General features: G+C 34.6%; 2 protein-coding genes across 18 annotated transcripts in view; one reads left to right on the top strand and one right to left on the bottom strand.

The window, feature by feature from the left end:
* The window catches only part of ccdc24 (coiled-coil domain containing 24), a 36,997-nt gene extending 23,718 nt beyond the window's left edge, over positions 1 to 13,279 (top strand). For 3 of the 6 annotated variants that reach the window (XM_005163498.6, XM_073916972.1, XM_073916983.1), the window contains 3 exons: positions 5,769 to 5,835; positions 6,204 to 6,315; positions 8,239 to 13,279. In XM_005163498.6, the coding sequence (XP_005163555.1) occupies positions 5,769 to 5,835; positions 6,204 to 6,315; positions 8,239 to 8,644 (585 nt within the window). In that variant the 3' untranslated portion in view covers positions 8,645 to 13,279. Of the gene's footprint in view, positions 1 to 2,413; positions 2,546 to 5,768; positions 5,836 to 6,203; positions 6,316 to 8,238 lie in introns of all 6 variants that reach the window. The other 3 variants (XR_012387290.1, XR_012387293.1, NM_001326378.1) reach the window with 2 other exon arrangements.
* The window catches only part of slc6a9 (solute carrier family 6 member 9), an 87,266-nt gene continuing 73,379 nt past the window's right edge, over positions 8,752 to 22,638 (bottom strand). For 3 of the 12 annotated variants that reach the window (XR_012387018.1, XR_012387002.1, XR_012387022.1), the window contains 7 exons: positions 22,359 to 22,596; positions 21,592 to 21,726; positions 20,614 to 20,713; positions 20,426 to 20,526; positions 20,167 to 20,337; positions 14,038 to 16,741; positions 13,332 to 13,733 (listed from right to left, as the gene is read on the bottom strand). Coding sequence is in view for 6 of the 12 variants with exons in the window: in XM_005163495.6 (XP_005163552.1) it covers positions 16,499 to 16,741; positions 20,167 to 20,337; positions 20,426 to 20,526; positions 20,614 to 20,713; positions 21,592 to 21,726; positions 22,359 to 22,596 (988 nt within the window). In the remaining 6 variants the exon portion in view is untranslated. Of the gene's footprint in view, positions 16,742 to 20,166; positions 20,338 to 20,425; positions 20,527 to 20,613; positions 20,714 to 21,591; positions 21,727 to 22,358; positions 22,597 to 22,638 lie in introns of all 12 variants that reach the window. The other 9 variants (XR_012387021.1, XR_012387007.1, XR_012387026.1 and 6 more) reach the window with 4 other exon arrangements.

Genomic DNA, 22,638 nt, shown 5'->3' with positions numbered 1-22,638 from the left:
GTAAACTAAGAAGCAACATTAAAATAAATATAATCATATGCTATTAATCATATTAGGGCTCTGCGATTTGTCCTCAAAATCTCAATTAATTGTACATTTTAACTTAATTTTTTAACTCAATTAATGATACAACTGTTTTATTTATTTATTTATTTACTTTTTCCCTCACAGACAAGTTTTGTACAGTAAATACGCTCACACATTACAAGTCAGAGTTTTTTGAATAAAAAATTTAAGGAAACACACTATCTACTATCTATAATTATTTACTGCGCTGACATCAACATGAACAACTGAAATTAAAACACACATTGCCTAAAACTAAGTCACTTTTTTCTTATAAAAAAAAAATAAATCAGGGCCGTATGTTTGATAGTGTGCAATAAGTTTTGTGCATGAAGAGAGGAAATCAGCACGCGAGCAAAAAGATTCACACACTGGCATTACACGAATGTGCTCTCAACTTGTAATACTGCGGTCATGAAATAAAGCCATAGAGATCAGATCTGGCTGCAAAGTGCTGAACATTTTTCAGTTCAGGGGGGGTCACGTGACACGTGACTCGGTAGAGTAAAGTAATAAAAAAATTGACCTAGAAAAATATGATCGATTATAAGTTCTGAATGTCGATTTTGATTACTTTACAATTAACCGCCCAGCCCTAAATCATATGTTTTCCAACATGCTAAACGCTGAATTACGTTTTTGCACTTTCATACAAATATATATTATACAGTGCTCAACGTGTATGAGTACACCCTTCACAAATCTCTCTTTTAAATTAATATTTTCTGTAGGATGCTTTACAATATTATGTTTGTACAATATTATATGTCAGTACTGAAGCCAAATCTGGAGTTAATCTGACAAAATAGCTTACTATAAAAGTCCAAAAATTGTCCAAATTTATACGTTAGGGAAAATATTATCAAAATAAAATATAATAAAAATCCAGTATAAATAAAATAAAAAAGAGGGTAAAAATGTAGTTTGTACTTATTTTTGCATTACATTACTTGAATTTAATTGCATTATCTTTCCATTTCTAAAGATTTTAGGTGACTAAAATATTACTTTAATAAATATGTGTTTAATAAATAAATATGTGTGGTGTTCAAATGCACCAAAATATATTATCTATATTCACTAAGGGTGTGATGAGAGGCTTACTTCATGAGACGAGATGAGACAGGAGATTGGTTTCACGAGAACGAGACGAGACAAGCTTTTTATACAATTATTTGGATCTTCAATGATATTATATATATCAATGATTCATATATTCAATGATTATATATATATGGAAAATAGTTTTTTTTTTTTCAACTTAAAAAAGCAAAACAATTTAGGCTTTTTGTATCATCTTGTAATGAATGTTATTTTACTTCTGTTTTAATTTATTATGCCATAAAGGACAAGCAAACACTGTAAAATATTTCGCTATAATATCTACTATCTGGACAAACTCTGAGCAACATTTGAACTCCGGCAGTATGCTCGGGCATTCTGTTTGAATGAAGAAATATCAAATTTTCCAAAACCTTTTGCCATGCTTACAATTACATGACATATTTTAACCCCCCAAAAAAATTAAACAACAACTGTCTCAAAAGTTTCATTTTTAAATGTCTGAATCAAACAAAATATGCATATTTTCAGGTTGCCCAAGCTAATGCGCACTCGAATATAAAGAGATCACGACACCAACCTCATTTATGGCCGTTCCACACATTATTATCCTCTGGATAATGCTCTTCTGAAGTAATCCACAGCTTGGTCTTGATGGCGATTCTCTTCCAGAAATGACAGCGACTCTTTGTTTCCAAGTTCGTGGGGCTTTGAGTAGTTGCTGTCATGTGATGTGCGTTTGACAGGACTGACTGTACCTCATGTTCATTTCATACAGATTACAAAACTAAAAACTTTGTTTTCAAGTGCACCTGGTTCATTTAAAAGCACAGATTTCAAGCTTTATTTGGATTTTATGTCTTTGAAGCAAGTATTCGCTGAGATTCAAGCGTGTTTGTTGACCACCAAACTGTTGTAAAAGCACACATCTAGCCCGAGCTTTTCCCCTGGAGAAACATCAGTCTAAATCGATTGATGATTAGGGCTTTATTTTGATCGATAAAGTGGGGCTTTATTCGTTACACTTTTCCCCATTCAAAACTATACAAGTGACATGTCTTGTGTATTCTAGACTTTGGGAACACTGAGGCAGCCGGGGTAGCCAGGTGTGTGCTCTTAATTTTCGGTTGAAATCCAATCTTGCCTCTTCAGTGCTAAATTCACCCGCGCGGTCCATCATAACATCACAACTCATCTCATCTTATCTCATTTTCATCCACTTTTCTGGGGCTGGGTCATCGAGGCAGCAGTCTTATGACAGAACCCCAAACTTCTCTATCCCCAGATACTTCCACCAGCTCCTCCGAGGGGATCTCAAGGTGTTCCCAGGCCAGCCAAGAGACATAGTCCCTCCAGCATGTCCTGGGTCTTCCCCGAGCCTTCCTCTCGGTGGGACATGCCTAGAACACCTCCCTAGGTAGGCGTCCAAGAGGCATCCAAAACAGATGCCTGAGCCACCTCAGCTGATTTCTCACAATGTGGAGGAGCAGCGGCTTTACTCCAAGCTTCTACTGGGTGACAGAGCTCCTCACCCTATCTATAAGGGTGCACTTTGCCATCCTGCGAAGGAAAATCGTTTCGGCTGCTTGTATACAAGATCTTGTCCTTTTGGTCATGACCCAAAACTCATGACTATAGTCTTTTGTTTCACAAGATCTCGTAGCCCAAGATCCCGTCACAGCTCTAATATTCACTGAAAAATAGATACAAATATTCATTTACAAAATGTGGTGTACTCATTTATGCTAAGCACTGTATATAAAGGTTTAAAAATAACCAGCTTAATCTTTTCAATATTAGTACCATATAAACAAATATGTTCACCCAGAGAGGGAATTTTCTGAATACTGTCTTACACAATGAATGAGAAAGGTTGCGATGGCAGACTTGAGTTTGGTGAGTGTGAAGAGAGTGTGTCAGAGGTGTCCCGCCTCTCTCTGCTCTTAGACTTCACTGACCGACCTCATAACTGTGGCTTTGGGATGTGTTTTCCAGCTGTCTTCTGGCATTACAGCCGCTGCCCACAGACCGCAGCCTCCCGTACACTGGCAGTGAGGGCGCTGGCTTTGTTTTTATTTGAGTGTATAATGCATGTGCTGGCCAGTGAGAGGGACTCTACATGATTTAACAATGACTCAGAGCAAATAAGCCGAGGCACAGGCAGATTGCAGTAATAATAGCACTCTGCTGCCATATAACATGTGGACTAATGGAGATCCATGGATTTGCAGTGAAAGCGTGTGGTTTGGAGTCCAGTTTTATGAGCTGAAGTCTCGGTGGAGCAGTGCTGTATAACCATTTAGGTCAGCGCGAGCGTCAGAAACACTGCTTCAAAAACACTAAACCATACTATTAGATTGCTTTCATACATTGCACATACCTTGGGTAACTTTAAAATAATAGTCCAGTTAATGCTAGTTAATGTATTTACTAACTTAAATAGACTTTGTTTAAATAAAATATCATACACTTAAAACAATTCTTCAAACAAAATCTATTTCATCATAATAATTTACATCATAATCATTACATCATAATAATCCATATAGTCTTAAAGGGCACATATGATGAAAATCATGTCTTGTAAGCTGTTTGGACAAAACTCATATGACTCAAAATCATATTGGGGTGATATTAACACATTAAGTCTCTTTAAAAAAAAAAAAAAAAAAAACATTAAAATAGGATGCAAATCCTTCTCATTTTGAGGCCTACCACATCGTGACATAGGAGTGCTGTTTCCCCATCCACCAAATTGATTGACAGCCGCATATTAACATGTCTCAGAGTAATGCGTATAATCATAACAAGATAGGACGTGCGCAAAACACCTGGATTAAAAGATCTTTTGAGCTCTCTGTGATCATCAATCATCATCAAATGTGTTGTGTGTGTGTGTGCATTGTTTGTGTGCAACTTTGAAAAGACATTGTGTGTGACCTATCGTTGCAGAAAAGCTTGAATTAATTCCACAACAAATACATTAAATAATCATTAGTAAAGTTCTTACTGTAGTATTTCTCATAAACGTTATGTGAGATCTGCTTCCTTCATGTCATGTCTGTTTATCTGACGCAGCCTAAGCGGAGATTGAGGCACAGTCTGACAGGCATGTGGGAACGGTGGGCGGGGAGAACTAGCATTACATAAGAACTAGCATTAAAGGCACAGGCAACAAAAACAGCTACATTGTGTTTAGAGCAGAAAAATCCAATATTCTGAAAGGTGTAAGACATAATCTGATGGGTGTTTTGAGCTGAAACTTTACAGACACATTCTGGAGACACAAAAGATCCTAAATCTTAAAAAGGGGGTAAAATATGTGCCCTTTAAAATTACAAATTCATCATTCATCTATCACTTCACCTTATCTCTTATTTTACTTATTTCCTATTACTTTACTATTTATTATTATTAGTAGTAGTAGTACATATTTTACATATTATAAACTGAATTCACCATTTGTACTTTTCCTTATTATAACACAGATCCATATACATTTTACCTTAAACAGACAATACAGATATATGTACTCCTCACATTACATTGCAGGGCTAAACTCTATACTTTAGAAAATACCACAGTTGTTAAGTGACATATTGTATCTTTAAGAGTCAAGCATGTAATTGGTTTATACTTTTTATAAGGATAGTACAAATTTGAAGATGCAGTTTTATTCATATCTGTAGTGATTAAATTTGAAATAAAATGTGTTTTGAGTATATCTAAAAGCAATGTTTGGTGTCAAAAATCTATTTGTTACGTAGCAAATAAATAGGCAACATTTCCATATAGTGTCTGTGAATAGTGTTTGCTTTGCATTGACATATATGTTGTTAATGTTGGTGATATGATAAATACAGACAGAACTTTGTTTGTGTGTATGTTTGTATATTTACTTATTCATTTCTCATTAATATCCTGTATAAATTAATATGTGAGCTGTTTTGTCATCACCAAGACATTAATATACTTTGATTAATGCACTGAAGAAATTCAAATACTAGTTCTAAAGTGGATATCAAAAAAGACTGCTTGATATTGAAAAAATATGATATTACGAGATTTTATTTTTCTGCAAAAATATTCCAATATGTATACAGTTTTCTTGGGAGTCCAACAGCATTCAAGTACATAAATGTAATATTCACAATGCAAAAAAAAATGCTTCTCTTAATCTGCTTTGTCTCATTTCTAGTTCAACTATTTAAAAATTATTTGATCAATTACAATTATTTAAAAGAAATATAAAAACTTTTTAGATTTTTTTTTCTTAAAACAAGCTAAATAATCTGCCAATCGGGTAAGGTAAATAATCTTAATTTCCACTTTGAAATGTAGATATTTGGACTAGAAGCAAGGCAAAAATTCCATGTAAGAACAACTTTTTTTTTGGTATAAATTGTAAAAATAATTAAATACAGGTCATTTCTCAATCAAAAGTGCTTTAAAGGGTCTGTGGCTCATTCTTTTATTTGTGCTGTTGAACTGTTTCATAAACACAATATGACGTGGAGATGTGTGATATGGCTGTATATCAGCACAGCTGTGATCACCTATAGTAAAAGCGTATATATTCTGTATATATTTAATGGTGTAAGTTGACGACTGTGGATTGATTTGTTTTGTTTCATTCACAGGAAAACCTTGAGGCTGAGCGAGTCAGTACTCAGACAGAGCCTGTGTGCCCTGAACCCACATTAGCAGGTACATGGAGTTAATCCTGACAAATGACATTGGTTTCATGGCAGTTTTTTGGAGCAGCCCTTTACATCTTTCTTCATAAACATTGCATCATAATGCCCATTTTATTTGAAATCTTTTCTCCAAATGTGATCTTTTTTGAATTGTGTATTACTACCATCTAGTGGTTCACCACTGAATTCTTATCCACTCCGTTCCACAGCTCAATAAAGAATGATCAAGGTTACTATCCTCAGTCTTTTCAGAGCAGAATACTTTTCAATTGAAGTAATAAAGCAGAATTTCTTTTATTTCTTGATTTTTTTTCAGGGTCATTATGAAAAGGTTTATCCTGGAGCAAAACTACCTTTAATTGATTCCTTGTCTTTCAGAGCTCAAAGAAGAACGGAGACTAATTCAGAGGGATCTGAATGTTCAGGGTTCAATGAGCTGCTCCTACAAATCAAACAATCGGAGTACCAGAAACCCACAAAAACACACAAGGTCAGTACACATTTCTAGAACAAGACTTTATTTCTGACTTAATGTCAGAAAATGAATATTTAAACATATTTGGCCCAGGATAATATATATATATATATATATATATATATATATATATATATATATATATATTTTTTTTTTTTGCTAAAAAACAAATATGTACGTTAGCTTGTATCTATGTTTAATATTTGTAATGATATATATGTATATTATATATTAGGAACGTTTCGCCATGTTATTTTAAAAAAGGCATTTTAGACACATTTGTATTAATTTATTTTTAAATATACATGTAAATATTTAGGGATTCACATGAAACTTGGATGTTAACAATAATAATTGTGTCATTAATTTTATTATACAGTTGAAGTCAGAATTATTAGCCCCCCTTTGATTTATTTATTTTTTTATATATATTTCCCAAATGATGTTTAACATAGCAAGGACATTTTCACAGTATGTCTGATAATATTTTTTTCTTCTGGAGAAAGTCTTATTTGTTTTATTTCAGCTAGAACAAAAGCAGTTTTTTGATTCTGTAATCAACATTTTATGGTCAAAATTATTAGCTCCTTTAAGCTTTTTTTTTTGATAGTCTACAGAACAAACCATCTTTATACAGTTACTTCCCTAATTACCCTAACCTGCCTAGATAACCTAATTAACCTAGTTAAGCCTTTAAATGTCACTTTAAGCTGTATTGTTTAAGCTCAATTTTTAAATGTATGCAAACAAACTGAACAGATTGTTAGTAAATTAAGGAATAACAAAAGTATTTACATTTCAAGATATATTTTTATGTACGATTCTAAGGTGTTACACAAACTTTGCACTGACATGTAGTTGATAAATAAATAAATAAATAATGTTTACTTTTCTAAAATGCAGTCATGTAATATTGGGGTTTTTGTCACTCATTTTAAATCAGGGTTTCTGCAGGTGTCATTATAAAACTTTTTTATGACCCTTATGAAACAAATTTTTATACTTCCACATGGCAAAATGCTAAGGATTTATTTATTTTGTTTTGTAATGGCCAATGTTTTTTTCCCCCTTGGCCCTTTAAAATTGAAATTCTGTTAATTCTTAGCCACATATTTTAAATATTGAGTCGAAACAAACAGTTATATATATTTATCAGCATAACTTTTCTTTAAAAAAAGACAAGTTTTAAAAACTATAATAAAGTAAATTTATGTACAACATACAGCTATTTATAAATAGATGGAGATTTTTAACAAATAAGGAAGATAATTAAACCATATTGGTTGTTAGGGTGAATACATTTTACTTTTGTTAAATGTTTTATTTTTAGACAGATTGTTAGTTGTACCGATTGAGTAGCTTTACATAGACAAATTAACATTAAAACCTGTTTAAAATCAGAAGACCTACAACACCATTTATCAGTGAATTTAAGATTTTTTTAAGGCCTAAAATTGTTTTTGAAGTTTAAGACATTTTAAGACCCTGCGGATACCCTGTAAATAATAATTATCATATATATCAATAATTCATAAATGAATCAGTATTGTAACACTTTAGTTTGTCACAATTAATGCTATTAACTACTGGCTTATTACATGCCTATTATCAAGATAACTGTTAATTAGTACACTGAAAAAAATGATTCTGATTTTTTTTAAGGTAAGTGCTTGCAATCAGGTTATGTGGTCTGAATATAAACAAACAAATGAAATTTAGTAATGTTCAACTTAATTTGTTTGTTTAAATTCAGCCCAAATAAATTGTCTGCAACCACTTACCTTAGATACGATATAAAGTATGATTATTCTGGATCCCTATTCCGACCAAAAACCTAAACCCAACTTCTACCGAACTATTAATAAGCTATAAATAAGCTTATTAAGCTAGTAGTGTAAATGGTTTGTATCACGTAATCTATTTTTATATCTTTTTTAGGGGAGCACTTGAACTAGCTCTTTCTACAGATGACCCTGAAACCGCAAATCCATTAAACTCAGCACCTTCTTGTTTGAAACCATGTCCACCCAGAGAAACGAACCACACGAGGAGCAATCGAGCATTAACGATCTCCTCAGACGCCGACTCCACTGTCTCTGTGTCTGCTCTGGAGTATGAAGACAACATGTACAAACACAGAGGACATTCGCTGAGAGCTTCAGCCTTCAGACTTATTCCTGCAGCCTCCGTCAAACACTTTCTCCAGCAGATAGAGACAGGAAACGGCGAACCAGAACATCTCCATCCCACACCTCCCGCAGTGCAGAGAACAGCCGACAGAGGGCGCAAAGTGCCCCGACAGATAGACTTCTCTCAGCCGGACGGCTTGCTCACTTCTCATTGACCGAGAACACACCATTAGCTGGACGTTACAGCTCAATTCAGTCTTTAAACGTCGGGAAAAAATCAGGTAAAACACACACCAAGAGATAAAAGACCAAAAGCAGAAGCTGATCTTTAAAATAAACTTTATTTACCATTTCAAATTGAACAGTTTAAGATATACAGCTGACAAGACTAAGACAAATTCAATGCAGTTTGGCCCTAAAGTTGAAAAGACGTGGTTAGATATGTTGGATCAAGTACTGAGCTCATGTCATTGTGCTTGTCATTCTACTTCACCATGAGCACAGAAGTATACACACGCTCACACACTCACACACACACACTACTGTAAATATATCGTTTGTTTTATATAGGAGGTATGGGAGAGAATGGGATTTATTTTTTTGCTGTTGTGAATTATTTTCTGTTGCTTTCAAACACGTGTCTTTAAAGTGCCGTGACCACATGAAAATACATGACATTTATTTGAATAAACATTTCAGTGTAACCAAAATAATTCACAGTTTCGGTCCAGATGTGCTGATTCGGTAGTTGTTAAGGGTCTGTTCAAATCAAATACGATAACTATAACAATTACAAAAAGAAAGAGCTGATGAATAATAAAAACACTGACAGCCAATCAGATTTAAGCTATTATTATAATTATAGTTATCATTTTAATGATGTGAAAGGACCTTTATGCTTCACATAGTCTCAAAATAGTGCACAATGGATTTTGCCATCTAGATAATTGTACATATTTCCCACCAAATTCTAATATTTTATTTATTTGTTCACAGCCCCACATTGTCATCTTAAGGTTTATGTTTTAAAATTTAATTTACAATTCAATTGTTGCCAAATTAAGCAACAGTTTGATATCGGCTACATTAATTAAATAGTTAAAGAGCCAAGCCAAATTAGATGCAAAATCCACTTAAAAAAAATAAAGTGTTTGGTTCTATTCAAAATTATTTGTCCCCTTTCCAATAGCTGGTTGACATGATGAGATCAGTCACATTTCCAAGTTATTAAAAGGGTCATATTATGTTTTTCAAAATGTAAAATGTTTATTTTGCTAGCACTTGTTGTTATTCTTTAGGTCAATGGTCTCAAACTCAATTCCCGGAGGGCCGCAACTCTGCATAGTTTAGCTCCATCCACCTCCAACTCACATCTGCCTATAGTCTAGTAGTCTTGAACATCTTGATTAATTGGATCAGCCGTGTTTGATTAGCTTTGGAGAAAAACTATGCAGAGCTGCGCTTTCCTTCAGGAATCCAGTTTGAGACCTATGCTTGAACGACCTAGGTGAACGATTAATCAGTGCAAGCTAATCGATTGATTTTGTTTGTTTTGATAATCTTCAAAGTCTTATCATTTGTTTTTATGTTTGGAGTGGCGGTCCTTCTCCGTTCGCTACTAAATGTTTACCTACTCTTACTTCTGTTTGGAAGTACATGAAAATACTGAAATAAAAGTCAGAGCAACTTCCGATTCATGCAGACTTGAACATTTTAAGTTTTGTTTTTAAATCTCTAATCTCTAAGACTCCTTTTTGTCTCTACTGATTTGAAATTGAACCCAATGTTTGGGATGGACCATAATTGACCTCACATGGGTTTAAATAACCTGGCATAAGCCTACTAGATCCCTTCACTCACGGTTTTCCCTAATTGAGACATAAATGTTGGTTAGATTGTGCTTTCTGTATTGCGACCCCAGGCTTTGGAACGCCTTACCACCATCAATAAGACAAGCACATTCCATCAATATTTCTAAGTCTAGATTAAAGACTTTTTTGTTCTCAGAGGCATTCTGCTGTTAGGAGGAGGAGTGAGGGTTTCATGTTTGTTGATATCAGTTCCCTTGCTAGTTTACTTGCTGGAAATCACTTTGATCAGCGAAGGTTGTTAAAAACTGTGCTAGACAAATTTATTTGTCTTTATCGTTGTTGTCAAATTGTGCGCACAGAAGGCTGGCTGTCAGACAAATCTGAGAATTAAACTGTATCAGTATATTATTGTGCATCTGTAAAACAGTACCTCTTGGACATGAAGATGTCAGCTTGGGAATGACTTGAGCATGAATTATTCGAGTTCTGGATGTCTATTAATGGAAAAACACTGCAATTTGGGTGTTCAAAAACAGTACGTACTGATTTACTGTTATGAACCCAGTGGGCACCTTGATGTCAAAAGTACATCAAAACAAAACATCTTAATAATTCAAATAAATTTTATGTAAATTCACTAGCTTGATGTCAAAATGACATCGAACTGACATATAACATTGCGTCAAAAATCAGTCAAGTTGATGTTATTTTGAAATCAAGGTGGTTTACATGCATTATAAAGATACAGCATCCAATGTAAATGTCATAAGAGAAGCTTTAAGATACTTGGTGGTCAAAACATGCTTGCTTTGGAGGCGTTGAGAAATATCAATAACAATAAATTAAAGATATTTTATAAAATATGGGAATAGATATTAGAACACCTTAATGCATTGGAAGAAAAGCCAGCATAACCAGTGGCCCCCGTCAATAACATAGTAAATAAAGATTGAGTGTAATTGATATTCACTATTCATAAAGTTTTTAATACTGTGCCCAAACTATTATTTCACAATAAAACTAAAGTCAGGATAATTCATTTTTCTGGGAATATAAGAACTATGCATTACCTGAGCAGCTAAATTATATTTAGCTTTTGTCCCTCTGTGTTCTGTCATAGGTGTTTTTATGTATTTTATATGTATTATTATTATTGTTATTGTTTTTTTTCTTATATATTTTGTTGTAGTTTTGTTGTGCAAAAAGCACATTTAAAAAACAGGTTTAAAAAAAAAAAAGGATGGTGGTCAAAAGGGCATCAATGTGTGAATATCAAATAAATAAAAAGGTTTTGACACCAAATCGATTAATACAATGTAAAACCCAACAGTCACCTTGATTAAATGAAATGAGTGTAGTTAACTCAAAATTGACTGAAAGGTAATTCTACTCATTTGAAAAGAGTTTTACACTCAGTGTTGAAGGTAATGAGTTAATTAAATTCCTCATTACTTTAACTTAAATGGAGTAAGTTCACAGTACTCATAGAGATTTTTTAACTCATTTAATTTGTATCAATCGCTTTCCTCAAACGGTTTAGCTTAACTTAGTGGGTTTTACAGTACTCAGTTGGTTTGAGTTCTCTTCATTTATTGGGTTTTGCTGTGCTCAAATTGCTTCGTTTACTCAAATGAATTAAGTTCACAGTGCTCATTAGGATTAGTTTTTAAACTTAAATGGTTTGTTGTAATCAGTTTGCTCAAATAGTTCTAGTTACCTTCACTTACTGGGTTTTTACAGTGTGTTCATGATGATTTTGGTCTGACATCAATGTCAATTTGATTTGCTTTTGGCATCAAAGTGTCTGCTGGAAACTCTGAAGTGGATTCTGTTCTTTGTAACTTTGCAGATGTTTTTCCAAGTTAAAGTTAACCGAAAATCATAATATGACCCTTTTAATTGAGTTTTTTATTTTATTTCAGGGGCATTTTATAAATAAAAGATCGGCTTATGTGTTAAAACATTCCCCCCATGTGCTTTGTCAGTTGTGCTGAATAACATGAAACTGGATCACGGCTGACTAAAATCCACAGAAACGTTCTTAAAGGGTTTTGCGGTGCTATAAATACACGCGTTTACAATACTGAGATGAAGATTGTTGGCTTTAGACTTCGTCCTTCCTCATCAGCAAACAATTTACCCAGACAATCCAGTAAAAAGCATTCCTGTGTTTTCAAGTTTCAGTCCAAAGCCTTTGTTTGGCAATGCATTTGAGATCAGCTGGCTTGAGGAGGTTTAGAGGGAAAAACAAAACAAAAAAACTGTAGTGTCACTGAACATTGCTAAATGATTACAACTGGTGATAAAATACAGTTTTAGTACTATAAAAATAAAAAGGAACAAATCTCTTACAAAGGTAGATTCTGCTTGTTAAATGGCAAAACGGATAATTACATACTGATTAAAATTACATGACATCAATTGTGACTACTAGGTTTGATTCAGCAGTTGAACGTTCACTACACAGGAAACTGTACACATGACATTAGCTACGTTACAATAAGAAATCAAGTAAAAACAACTAAAAAATAAACCCCGCTAGAGCAACCCACCCTGATAAAAACAGAAAACACACACACACACACGCACACAAAAAACACATCTGTTGAGTTTTTGTCTCTTTTTTTTACATTACTGTACAGTGGAGAAAGAGAGAGCGAGAGATAAAACGGGATAGAGAGAGAGCAAGAGTTGGGGAGCAGTGCTAGAATGGCACTGATGCAGAACATATGTCTACTATTACAAAGAGTTTGTATGTCAAGGTCTGTTCACAACGCAGTTCCTAAAAACAGACACACGGTCTTCATGCCACGTTCAAGGTCTAAGGACCACACATCGAACAAATGAGAGAGGGTTTCAATCTTGTGCATTCATTTTTGTGACAGCGATTAATCATACTTTTGCTAGCTAAACTGAACTAGCAAATAAAAGTGCTGTTAGTCTCTCTGCTGCTCTAATCTACTGCGTCTAACAGAGGAAAAGCTAGTGTTTGTGAGCTTGAACTATGACCTCTGAACCTCTATCTACTCCCCTGAGTGTCCGATATCTCTGGTTAGGCAGCAGGGTTACTTTTAATATTGTTGGGTCTCTCTTTTTTTTTTTTTGTCTTGTTATTTATTTGTTTTTTTGCTACTTTCTAAAGTTAGATTGTGTTTTGTATATTTTTGGATAAAATCTTGAAAATATTTATATATACATACCTTCATGCAGAGATTAATAAAGTGTACAAAAAACAATGACTATTATGCCATCAGGCATTTTGAATACTGACTTTATCTGTGACCTGCTCCAGCATTTTGAGTCGTCAAACACATCTTGATTTTTATGCAACAAACAACTATTTCAAAAAAATACATTAAAAAATAGTTTTTTTTTTTCTAAGCATACTTTTATTAAGACATAAATAATATGTTCATTAAAATGTATACTACTGGGCTGATGCTGTCGATTCAAATGTTATCACTCGATTGAATGCATTATCAGTGGTTATCAGCTGATAGATATGGGCTAGTAGGGGCCTTCTGTGCCTACTGGTAGGCTCAGAAGGCTGTTATCATCCATCAACATGGTTAATCACCTATAGATCACATACGGCTGAGGCTGGAAATTGATAAGAAATATTAAAATAATTAATTAAATTTCCCATTATTTGTATTTTATTAACGTCAACCCCTACCCCAACCGTAACAGTAATGTAAACACAGACCTGGAGATCTGTGGGCTACTAGTATGTAGCCTAATGACCCATATTTATCAGCTGATAACCACTGATAATGGCCATTTAATCGAGTGATAACATTCGAAGCAGATGAACGCTTGATTTTGATTGATCTGCGTCCAGACTGCATGATTTTCAAAGTAGTCACATCACAGATGTGTTCACATTGCTTGACTATCTGGGGTAGCATTCTGTTGGTGCAGTTTACACTGCAAGATGGATCAGCAACAGAAGGTTATAAACTTCATGACTTTACAATAGGAGAATAAAAAAAATAAAATATCGATTTATCAGGATATTTCCGGCTGCGAAACATTATCGATACTCTAGCACTAAGTATCGATATGTACAAAAGATTTGTTGATTGATCAGTCTTACACTAACTGCGCCAATTAACCGAGTCATAAGTTTAGATTCCTGGACTGCAAAAGAAAGATGGCTTGTGGTTTGTTAGACGTCTATTAAATGTCACACCATCTACTTTTGAATGTCTATTAGACATTTAATAAAAAAAAAAAAAATCTTGCTGTGCAGTTTTGTGAGAAAAACTAATTTGATCTGTCTCTTTACTGGTTTAAGTTTTGTTGTTTAACAAAATTTGTTGAAGTGATCTGAAACTACAATGCGGTCAAAACCTGCCTGGAACTAATTAATCTGTGTGTCTCCTCACAAATATCTGCACACATATACGGTGAACACTGATTAACCAATAAGAATCAAGCATTCAACAGCCCTGTAGTGAAAGCCACATTAAAGAGAGTCAAAATATTTGCTTGAGCTTCATAACACAATACAGCTAATTTAAAAGCTGAATATTATTATTTTTTGCTTGTATGTGTCCCGTTTAGACTCAAAATAACAGAGCATGTCATATGTATTGCATTTCTCCTCGCACAAGGCAGGAGAGTAATAACTACTTTGACTATATACAGCGATTTACTGTTTATTCAGAAGTCTCTACATGGTGCATCAGCATATTAGCAGCTATGTTGTCAGACTTCCCTGTTAAAAGATGTCAGGCAACTTCCCAGACAATTCACAGTGTAACCAGGACTCTATATCCATGTATATGTGCCACTGCAACCGTTATGCATCGTAAGTAGGGGCCCTATTGAAAAATCACTGGAATGATATGATATGCGGCATCTAGCCATACCAAAAATATGACCAAACTCTCGATACCAGTATGTCCCTTCCTTATTAGCTATAAAACCAAAACAAAACACACCTAATATGCTGTGGTTTCAGCTGTAACAATCACAGTTTAACATTGCCAACTGTTACTCACAAAAGCTAACTAGCTCATGATTTTAACCGATGCTACGTTTTCCTCCAGTCGTTCTACACGCCAACTTATCCATAATTCAGTGTTCAATCGCGCGACCGCTTGGCTCAGCACAGCCAGATGCCTTTAAATGACACACACACACACCATTTCAAGTCTCGCAACGCACGTAGACGACAAAAAAACTGTACACACAAACACAAACAAACCAACTAAAATCATCAGGATACAAAGGTCTGTGCACATGTTTTTGGTAACATGCCTCTTTTTCTGTGAAGAGCGGGGTTAGTGTGCATACTACAGTACTGCGTCTAATGAAAACTAGTTGCTTTAGTTATCGCACACATGCTCCCCTCGGCTCCACATTGCCAGGAAGACTAGACAGATTTGGCATTTCACGTGGAAGTTCCTACATGAAAACCCCTCGCCTTCGTGTCTAACGCTCAACATCAGCAATAACTCATCTCAAGGTGTTGGAAAACGATTCGCATATATAAAAGCAAATTGTGTGTGACCCTGAGAATGGGCTTGAGAAGTTATATGCCTCGGTCCAGATACCTCAGTCAGTAAGAGCTAAAGACCAAATATCCTTTGTTGTTTTTTGCAGATGTGCCCTCACTTCAAGGGAAATAAGAGTTGATATTCTGTTGGCCTGTTGTTTTTTGTGTGTGTATCTCCAACATGTATGAGTAGTCTAGTCAATGGACAGTAGACATCTTCTGAGTTAATATGGTGCATTCAAATCATATATGCCAATGACAACTCATATTGGCTTGTGAATGAAATGAGGACGATGAGAACATAAACAGAAATGGGAACTGATTCAGACTTCCCTTAACAGTGCCATTGCAACATTGCCGCAAAGAATATTTGGTCTTCAGCTTTTAAACCTGACCAGCACTGCCGCCACCACACGCACACACACACTCACTCTCACACACAAGCCAAATCTCACTGTAGCTCCTGCTGCCGCTACAGTCACATCTCCAGACTACTCAACACAGAGTGAAAATATTGTACAATGCGCTATATACACAATGCGTGTATGCAAACACCTCCTGGATATGAACATGTCTTTTGTTTCAAACAAACGGCTGTATTAAATTATGTGAAGAACAAAAAAAAAGAAATAGGTTTTGAATGGCAACCGATTTCTCTAGAGGTTAGATTTCATAAAGCCCTTACAATATGTAAAGGTCTCCTGTCCCGCAGTGTGGGAATGGGAACCGTCCTGGGGAGGGTGGGCAGGGGTCCTCTATGCGCTGGGTGTGGGGTTCAATGTCGAGCCGTTGCTTCCTGGGATGGTCAGACCAATCTCGTCCTTTTTCTCTGTCTCTTTCTCCTTCTCCGTGAGTTTGTCTTTGCCCTCGTCCTTCAGATCTTCTTTGAGAGGAGACACCTCTACTGACTCGGGGCCTGCCGTGGCGTATCGACCCTTGCGGTGCTCCTGGAGAGCCGGGCCCCAGTCCGGGTCGGGTTTCACAGAGTTCTTCAAACGCTGCAAAAAAACGGTTAACGAGTTTTGGTTGGAAAAGTTGCTGTGCTTTAAAAAAAGGGCGCATTACAAGACAAGTATCAAATTGAATCATTTAGCAAATGCTTTTATCCAAAGCGGCTTACAAATTAGGATAAAAGAACACTTCAAATCAGCAGAGAGACTGAGTTTAGGAGTTCTTTCTCCCAGAAGCATGAATAGTTTATAAGAAAGTGTCTAGTGCAAATAGAGAGGAAAATTTGTTTCCAACGGGTCCAGTCCACTCACCTATTAATTTTTTTATTTTTTAGTTATGTGATTTTACACCTGTTTCACACTTGATCAGAGCATTAGCAGCACGTATAGAGAGCAGAAGCAGCGAATAACCATTTGCCTTTCACACCGCACCGGCTGTGTCTGCAGCGCAAAGCTATCTATCTATCTATCTATCTATCTATCTATCTATCTATCTATCTATCTATCTATCTATCTATCTATCTATCTATCTATCTATCTATCTATCTATCTATCTATCTATCTATCTATCTATCTATCTATCTATCTATCTATCTATCTATCTATCTATCTATCTATCTATCTATCTATCTATCTATCTATCTATCTATCTATCTATCTATCTATCTATCTATCTATCTATCTATCTATCTATCTATCTATCTATCTATCTATCTATCTATCTATCTATCTATCTATCTATCTATCTATCTATCTATCTATCTATCTATCTATCTATCTATCTATCTATCTATCTATCTATCTATCTATCTATCTATCTATCTATCTATCTATCTATCTATCTATCTATCTATCTATCTATCTATCTATCTATCTATCTATCTATCTATCTATCTATCTATCTATCTATCTATCTATCTATCTATCTATCTATCTATCTATCTATCTATCTATCTATCTATCTATCTATCTATCTATCTATCTATCTATCTATCTATCTATCTATCTATCTATCTATCTATCTATCTATCTATCTATCTATCTATCTATCTATCTATCTATCTATCTATCTATCTATCTATCTATCTATCTATCTATCTATCTATCTATCTATCTATCTATCTATCTATCTATCTATCTATCTATCTATCTATCTATCTATCTATCTATCTATCTATCTATCTATCTATCTATCTATCTATCTATCTATCTATCTATCTATCTATCTATCTATCTATCTATCTATCTATCTATCTATCTATCTATCTATCTATCTATCTATCTATCTATCTATCTATCTATCTATCTATCTATCTATCCATCCATCCATCCATCCATCCATCCATCCATCCATCCATCCATCCATCCATCCATCCATCCATCCATCCATCCATCCATCCATCCATCCATCCATCCATCCATCCATCCATCCATCCATCCATCCATCCATCCATCCATCCATCCATCCATCCATCCATCCATCCATCCATCCATCCATCCATCCATCCATCCATCCAAAATAGATTTACAGTATATAGATTCTAAAGAACTGTATGCTTCTCAAGCTCTACAAAGAGTGTTATTCATGTCTTTTAAGGTGCACTCCTATGATATCATGTCATTTTGTTTTTGATTGTCAGCATGATGTAGGCCTATAGTTATAATTTATTCATTCATTCATTTTCTTTTTGGCTTAGTCCCTTTATTAATCAGGGGTTGCCACAGTGGAATGAACCACCAACTTATCCAGCATATGTTTACACAGTGGATGCCCATAAATTTGCATTCACACAGCCGGGGTTCAAACCAGCAAATTTCTTACTGTGAGGCAATTGTGCTACCCATTGCGCGATTGTGCTACCCTTTTTGCTGTGAGGCGTTTGTGCTACCCATTGCACCACCGTGACGCTACAGTTACAATAATATTTATACAATTGTTATAATAATATTTATACATGATCAAACTTAAATTAGCAAAACTAATACTAAAGTTGTTTTAAATTTGGTTTTGTAGTTTGACCCCAATTAAATATTTGTTGTCGTTTTTAATAGTTTTAACTTAATTTGGTTAAAAATATGAAAATCAGTATATATTACTGATGCATTTAGTGGGTAAAATTGCTACTTTTTACTGTCATTCAATGTATTTTTGGTCATTATCAATGCACTGTCACTTTAATTGAGAATGAGCAGCGCGGCAAAAATAGACCCAGCGCCGAAACCATCACAGCACTGCTGCGCTGCTTCTGCGTGCAATATGAAAGCTCTAATCTGTTAACACGGACGCCAGAAAACACTCACACGTTGCTCACATGTGCGGTGTGAAACAGTTGTTATACAGATGTGATGTTAGGCCATTAAGTGACAAACTGTATATAAAATGCAATACCATGTTTAAAAAAATTCTAAGAACCAAATAATAATTATAATTCAATAGACAAAAAATTATTTTGAAAAAATAATATTATTATGACATGACTGATGTTTGTTTGCATGCAAATTTACATAATTTTAAACATTTACCAAAAAAAGTAGGTACCCAAAAATATGGTTTAAAAATTTTTTTTATACCTAGTATTTTATTTATTTATTTATTTTTTTGAAGAATGTTGGAAACTTCTACTTAATAGCTCCTTTCACACATACAGACCTTTTCGGTAAATACTAGTAAATTTGTTCTAGCAATTTTCCAGAAAGGGAAGTTGTAACATTACTGCAATATGGTAATTTGCCAGAATGCTGCTCTATGTGAACGCAGAAAAAAATTGTCGGAAAGAGTGTGTTCATGATTTGAACGCGCTGACGTGAGACGTCTACTCCAGCCAATCAGAACATTTAGAGGCATTTACATCCGCGTGGTTGAAGCTCTGCTTCAGTTGCTTGACACATTATGTACATCTCGACAAGTGTTCCTCCATATGTGTTCATCAAAGTTGTTCACAATACTTATTCATCCACAGAATTTGTTATGTAGTCAAATGTGTAAACATTTAGCTGTGGTTCACGCTTCAGCCCTTGGATGTCTCTGGCATAAGCTGCATGAATGCTAAAGCTTTAAATAAAAGTGAAACCATCAACAAAAGCCTGACCTCTTCTATCTTTACAAAAACGAGAGGTCATTTAGAGGTTTAGAGCTCATTTCAGGCAATGTCCTTGCCTGTGTGAACAGCGCATTTATTTTATTTACCGGTAAAGTCGTTCTAGAAATTTTCTAAAATATTACTGGTATCACTGTGTGAAAGGAGCTATTGAGTCTTATAATGCTTTTTTTTTCCTTACTATGGATGCATTTGACAAATTGTGGCATCTGGTTACTAGTTTCCAAGATTGTTCAAAATATATCTTTTGTGTTAAACAAAAAAGAGAGACTCAAATAAATGTGGAATAAGTGTGAGGGATGAGTATTTTCACTAATGGGTGAACTATCCTTTTAAGAACTTTCTATACAGCACTTAAATCTGAACACGTCTTACCTCCAAAAAGGTGGATCCTTCAGACATGGCAATCTTGAACAGAGCATATATAGGTATACAGATAACAGAAGACAAAGCCATGGCAAACCCAATGACCAATGACCAACCAGGGTAGACATAGTCATTGTAGGTAATGGGCTTATACTGTATCACTGTAAATATCAGAATGAACTGTGGGGAAAACAACCAAAAAGAAGGATTAGTTTGAAGAATGTAGAAAGAAATGTATAATAATAAATAAAAACAGACTGTCTCTCACAGTAATGATGAAAGGAGACACATATCTCCAGCAGATCCTGAAGAAGATTGGAGGAGGGAAGCCCAGCATCATCTCCACATCTTTAAAGTAGTTCTTGTGACCTGAAAGGAAAGCAATTCTGAGAATGAACACCTCAGTTCTAGTGTGGCTTATGTAGGGGCGTGTAGAAAGTGCCTTAGATGACTTACCATAGACATACATTATACAGATGCACATAATGCAAGAGATGATGACCAGAGAGAAACTGGCAGCGTAGTTGTCCATGAGCAGCAACCAGTAAATTCCCGCCTACATCACAAACAGGACAACAACTTATGTTAGTCCATGGATGAAGGATGTGTGTGAGTACCTTGCATTTAAACATTTTAAATGTCCTCACAAGTATAGCAATACTGTTAAACTATGGAGCAAGATCAGTCTCAAAAATAATACGTTTACAAAATAAAACTCATACATGCACAGCACAATTCACATTTACAAGATGCAATTTGTCAATTTGTAAACATAATTTGTTATTTTACAAGTAAAAATCATAAATATTTCCACCAAATGAACTGAATTTGTGTATTTTTTAACCATATCTTGAATTTACAAATTGAATGTGTACTTTTGAATCATGTTTTAAATTTATGAAAAGGATTTGTGTATTTATAAATCGTGTTTTGCATTTACGAATTGGATTTGCATACTATTGAATTGTGCTTTTAACTTACAAATTGGCTGTTTATTCCACTGTGACAACCCGATTAATAAAGGGACAAAGCAAAAAAGAAAATGGATGAATGAACGAATGAATGAATAAATGAATGAATGAATGAACGAATGAATGAACGAATGAATGAATCATGTTTTGAATTTACGAATTGGATTTGTGCATTGATAAATCGCGTTTTGAATTTACTAATTGTATTTTGGAAATGTAACTTGTGTTGTGGATGTATCAATTTTATTTTATAAATGTGTTATTTTTGTCACTGATCTGGCTCCATAGTAAACCTTGTGGGGCATTTTTTGGTCCTTATGAGGAAACTATCTTATAAAACACAGTGTGTTTGTTTGTGTGTGTGTTTATGTGTGTGTTTGTATGTGTGTGTGTGTGTGTGTGTGTGTGTAAGTGTGTGTGTGTGTGTGTGTAAGTGTGTGTGTGTGTGTGTGTGTGTGCTCACCTGTGTAGTTAGTGGCACTCCAAGAAGGAAACCTATTATAGCAACTCCCAGTGTGACATAAGTCTTATTTTTGATAATCCAGTCAGTTCCAATCTCATCTACTACAGCCGTCACCAGAGTCTCCAACAGGCAGAACTACAACATAAAATATCAGAAACGATATGAATTTTTATATAAATTATTAGTAAACAATACTTTTTCTAAAAGAAATGCCATACATATTGTGAACATTTTGGTTTATTCTATAAACTTCTGATGACACTTCTGCCAAATTTAAAATAAAAATGGTAATTTAGAGGTTTTAAAGAACCAAAAAATGATTTTTTAAGATAACAAAATTCAAATCAATTCATGTTTATTTCTAGAGCACTTTTACAATGTAGATTGTGTCAAAGCAGCTTCACATAGAAGTCCTAGTAAATTGAAACCAATGTTTTAACTTCAAAACACTATAAAACTCATATTCTGTGTCTTAATCAAGGTTTTCAAAACAAATTAAAACTGTTAGTTTAACTAAGTGTAATCAAAAATAAACAAATAAATGAAATTAAAATAAATAAAAAATCCTCTACATTACTTTTTTATTTTATTTGAGATGGATATATTGTATAATAGAAGTTTATATTGCAACTTTATATTGCAAATTTATATAGCTACTCATTTTCCTGGTTTTCAGTATTAGATTTTTTTGACAAACTTCTAAGCCAGTGTAATTGCAGAACTTTAGTAATGAGATAAGAAGAAAAGTTACAGAACAAAATGAATACCTGAGTGCCCAAACCCAATAGGATGAGCATGAAGAAGAAGAGCAGAGACCAGAGTGGTGAAATGGGCAGCAGTGTCAGGGCTTCTGGGTAGGCCACAAATGCCAGCCCTGGACCATGATCAGCCACTTCTGATACGTCCACCCCCAAATGATGAGCCATGAATCCCAGGATTGAGAAAATAACGAAGCCAGCGTACACACTGGTGCCACAGTTGGTTACACTGATGATAATACTGTCCCTGTTTGAAAACAGACAAACATTTCCATTCAATTTACAGTTA

The sequence above is a fragment of the Danio rerio genome, chromosome 2 (assembly GCF_049306965.1).
Source record: "Danio rerio strain Tuebingen ecotype United States chromosome 2, GRCz12tu, whole genome shotgun sequence".
In the NCBI taxonomy this organism is placed as follows: domain Eukaryota; kingdom Metazoa; phylum Chordata; class Actinopteri; order Cypriniformes; family Danionidae; genus Danio; species Danio rerio.
The sequence above is the reverse complement of the archived record's forward strand: the minus strand, read 5'-3'. Positions and strand labels throughout refer to the sequence as shown.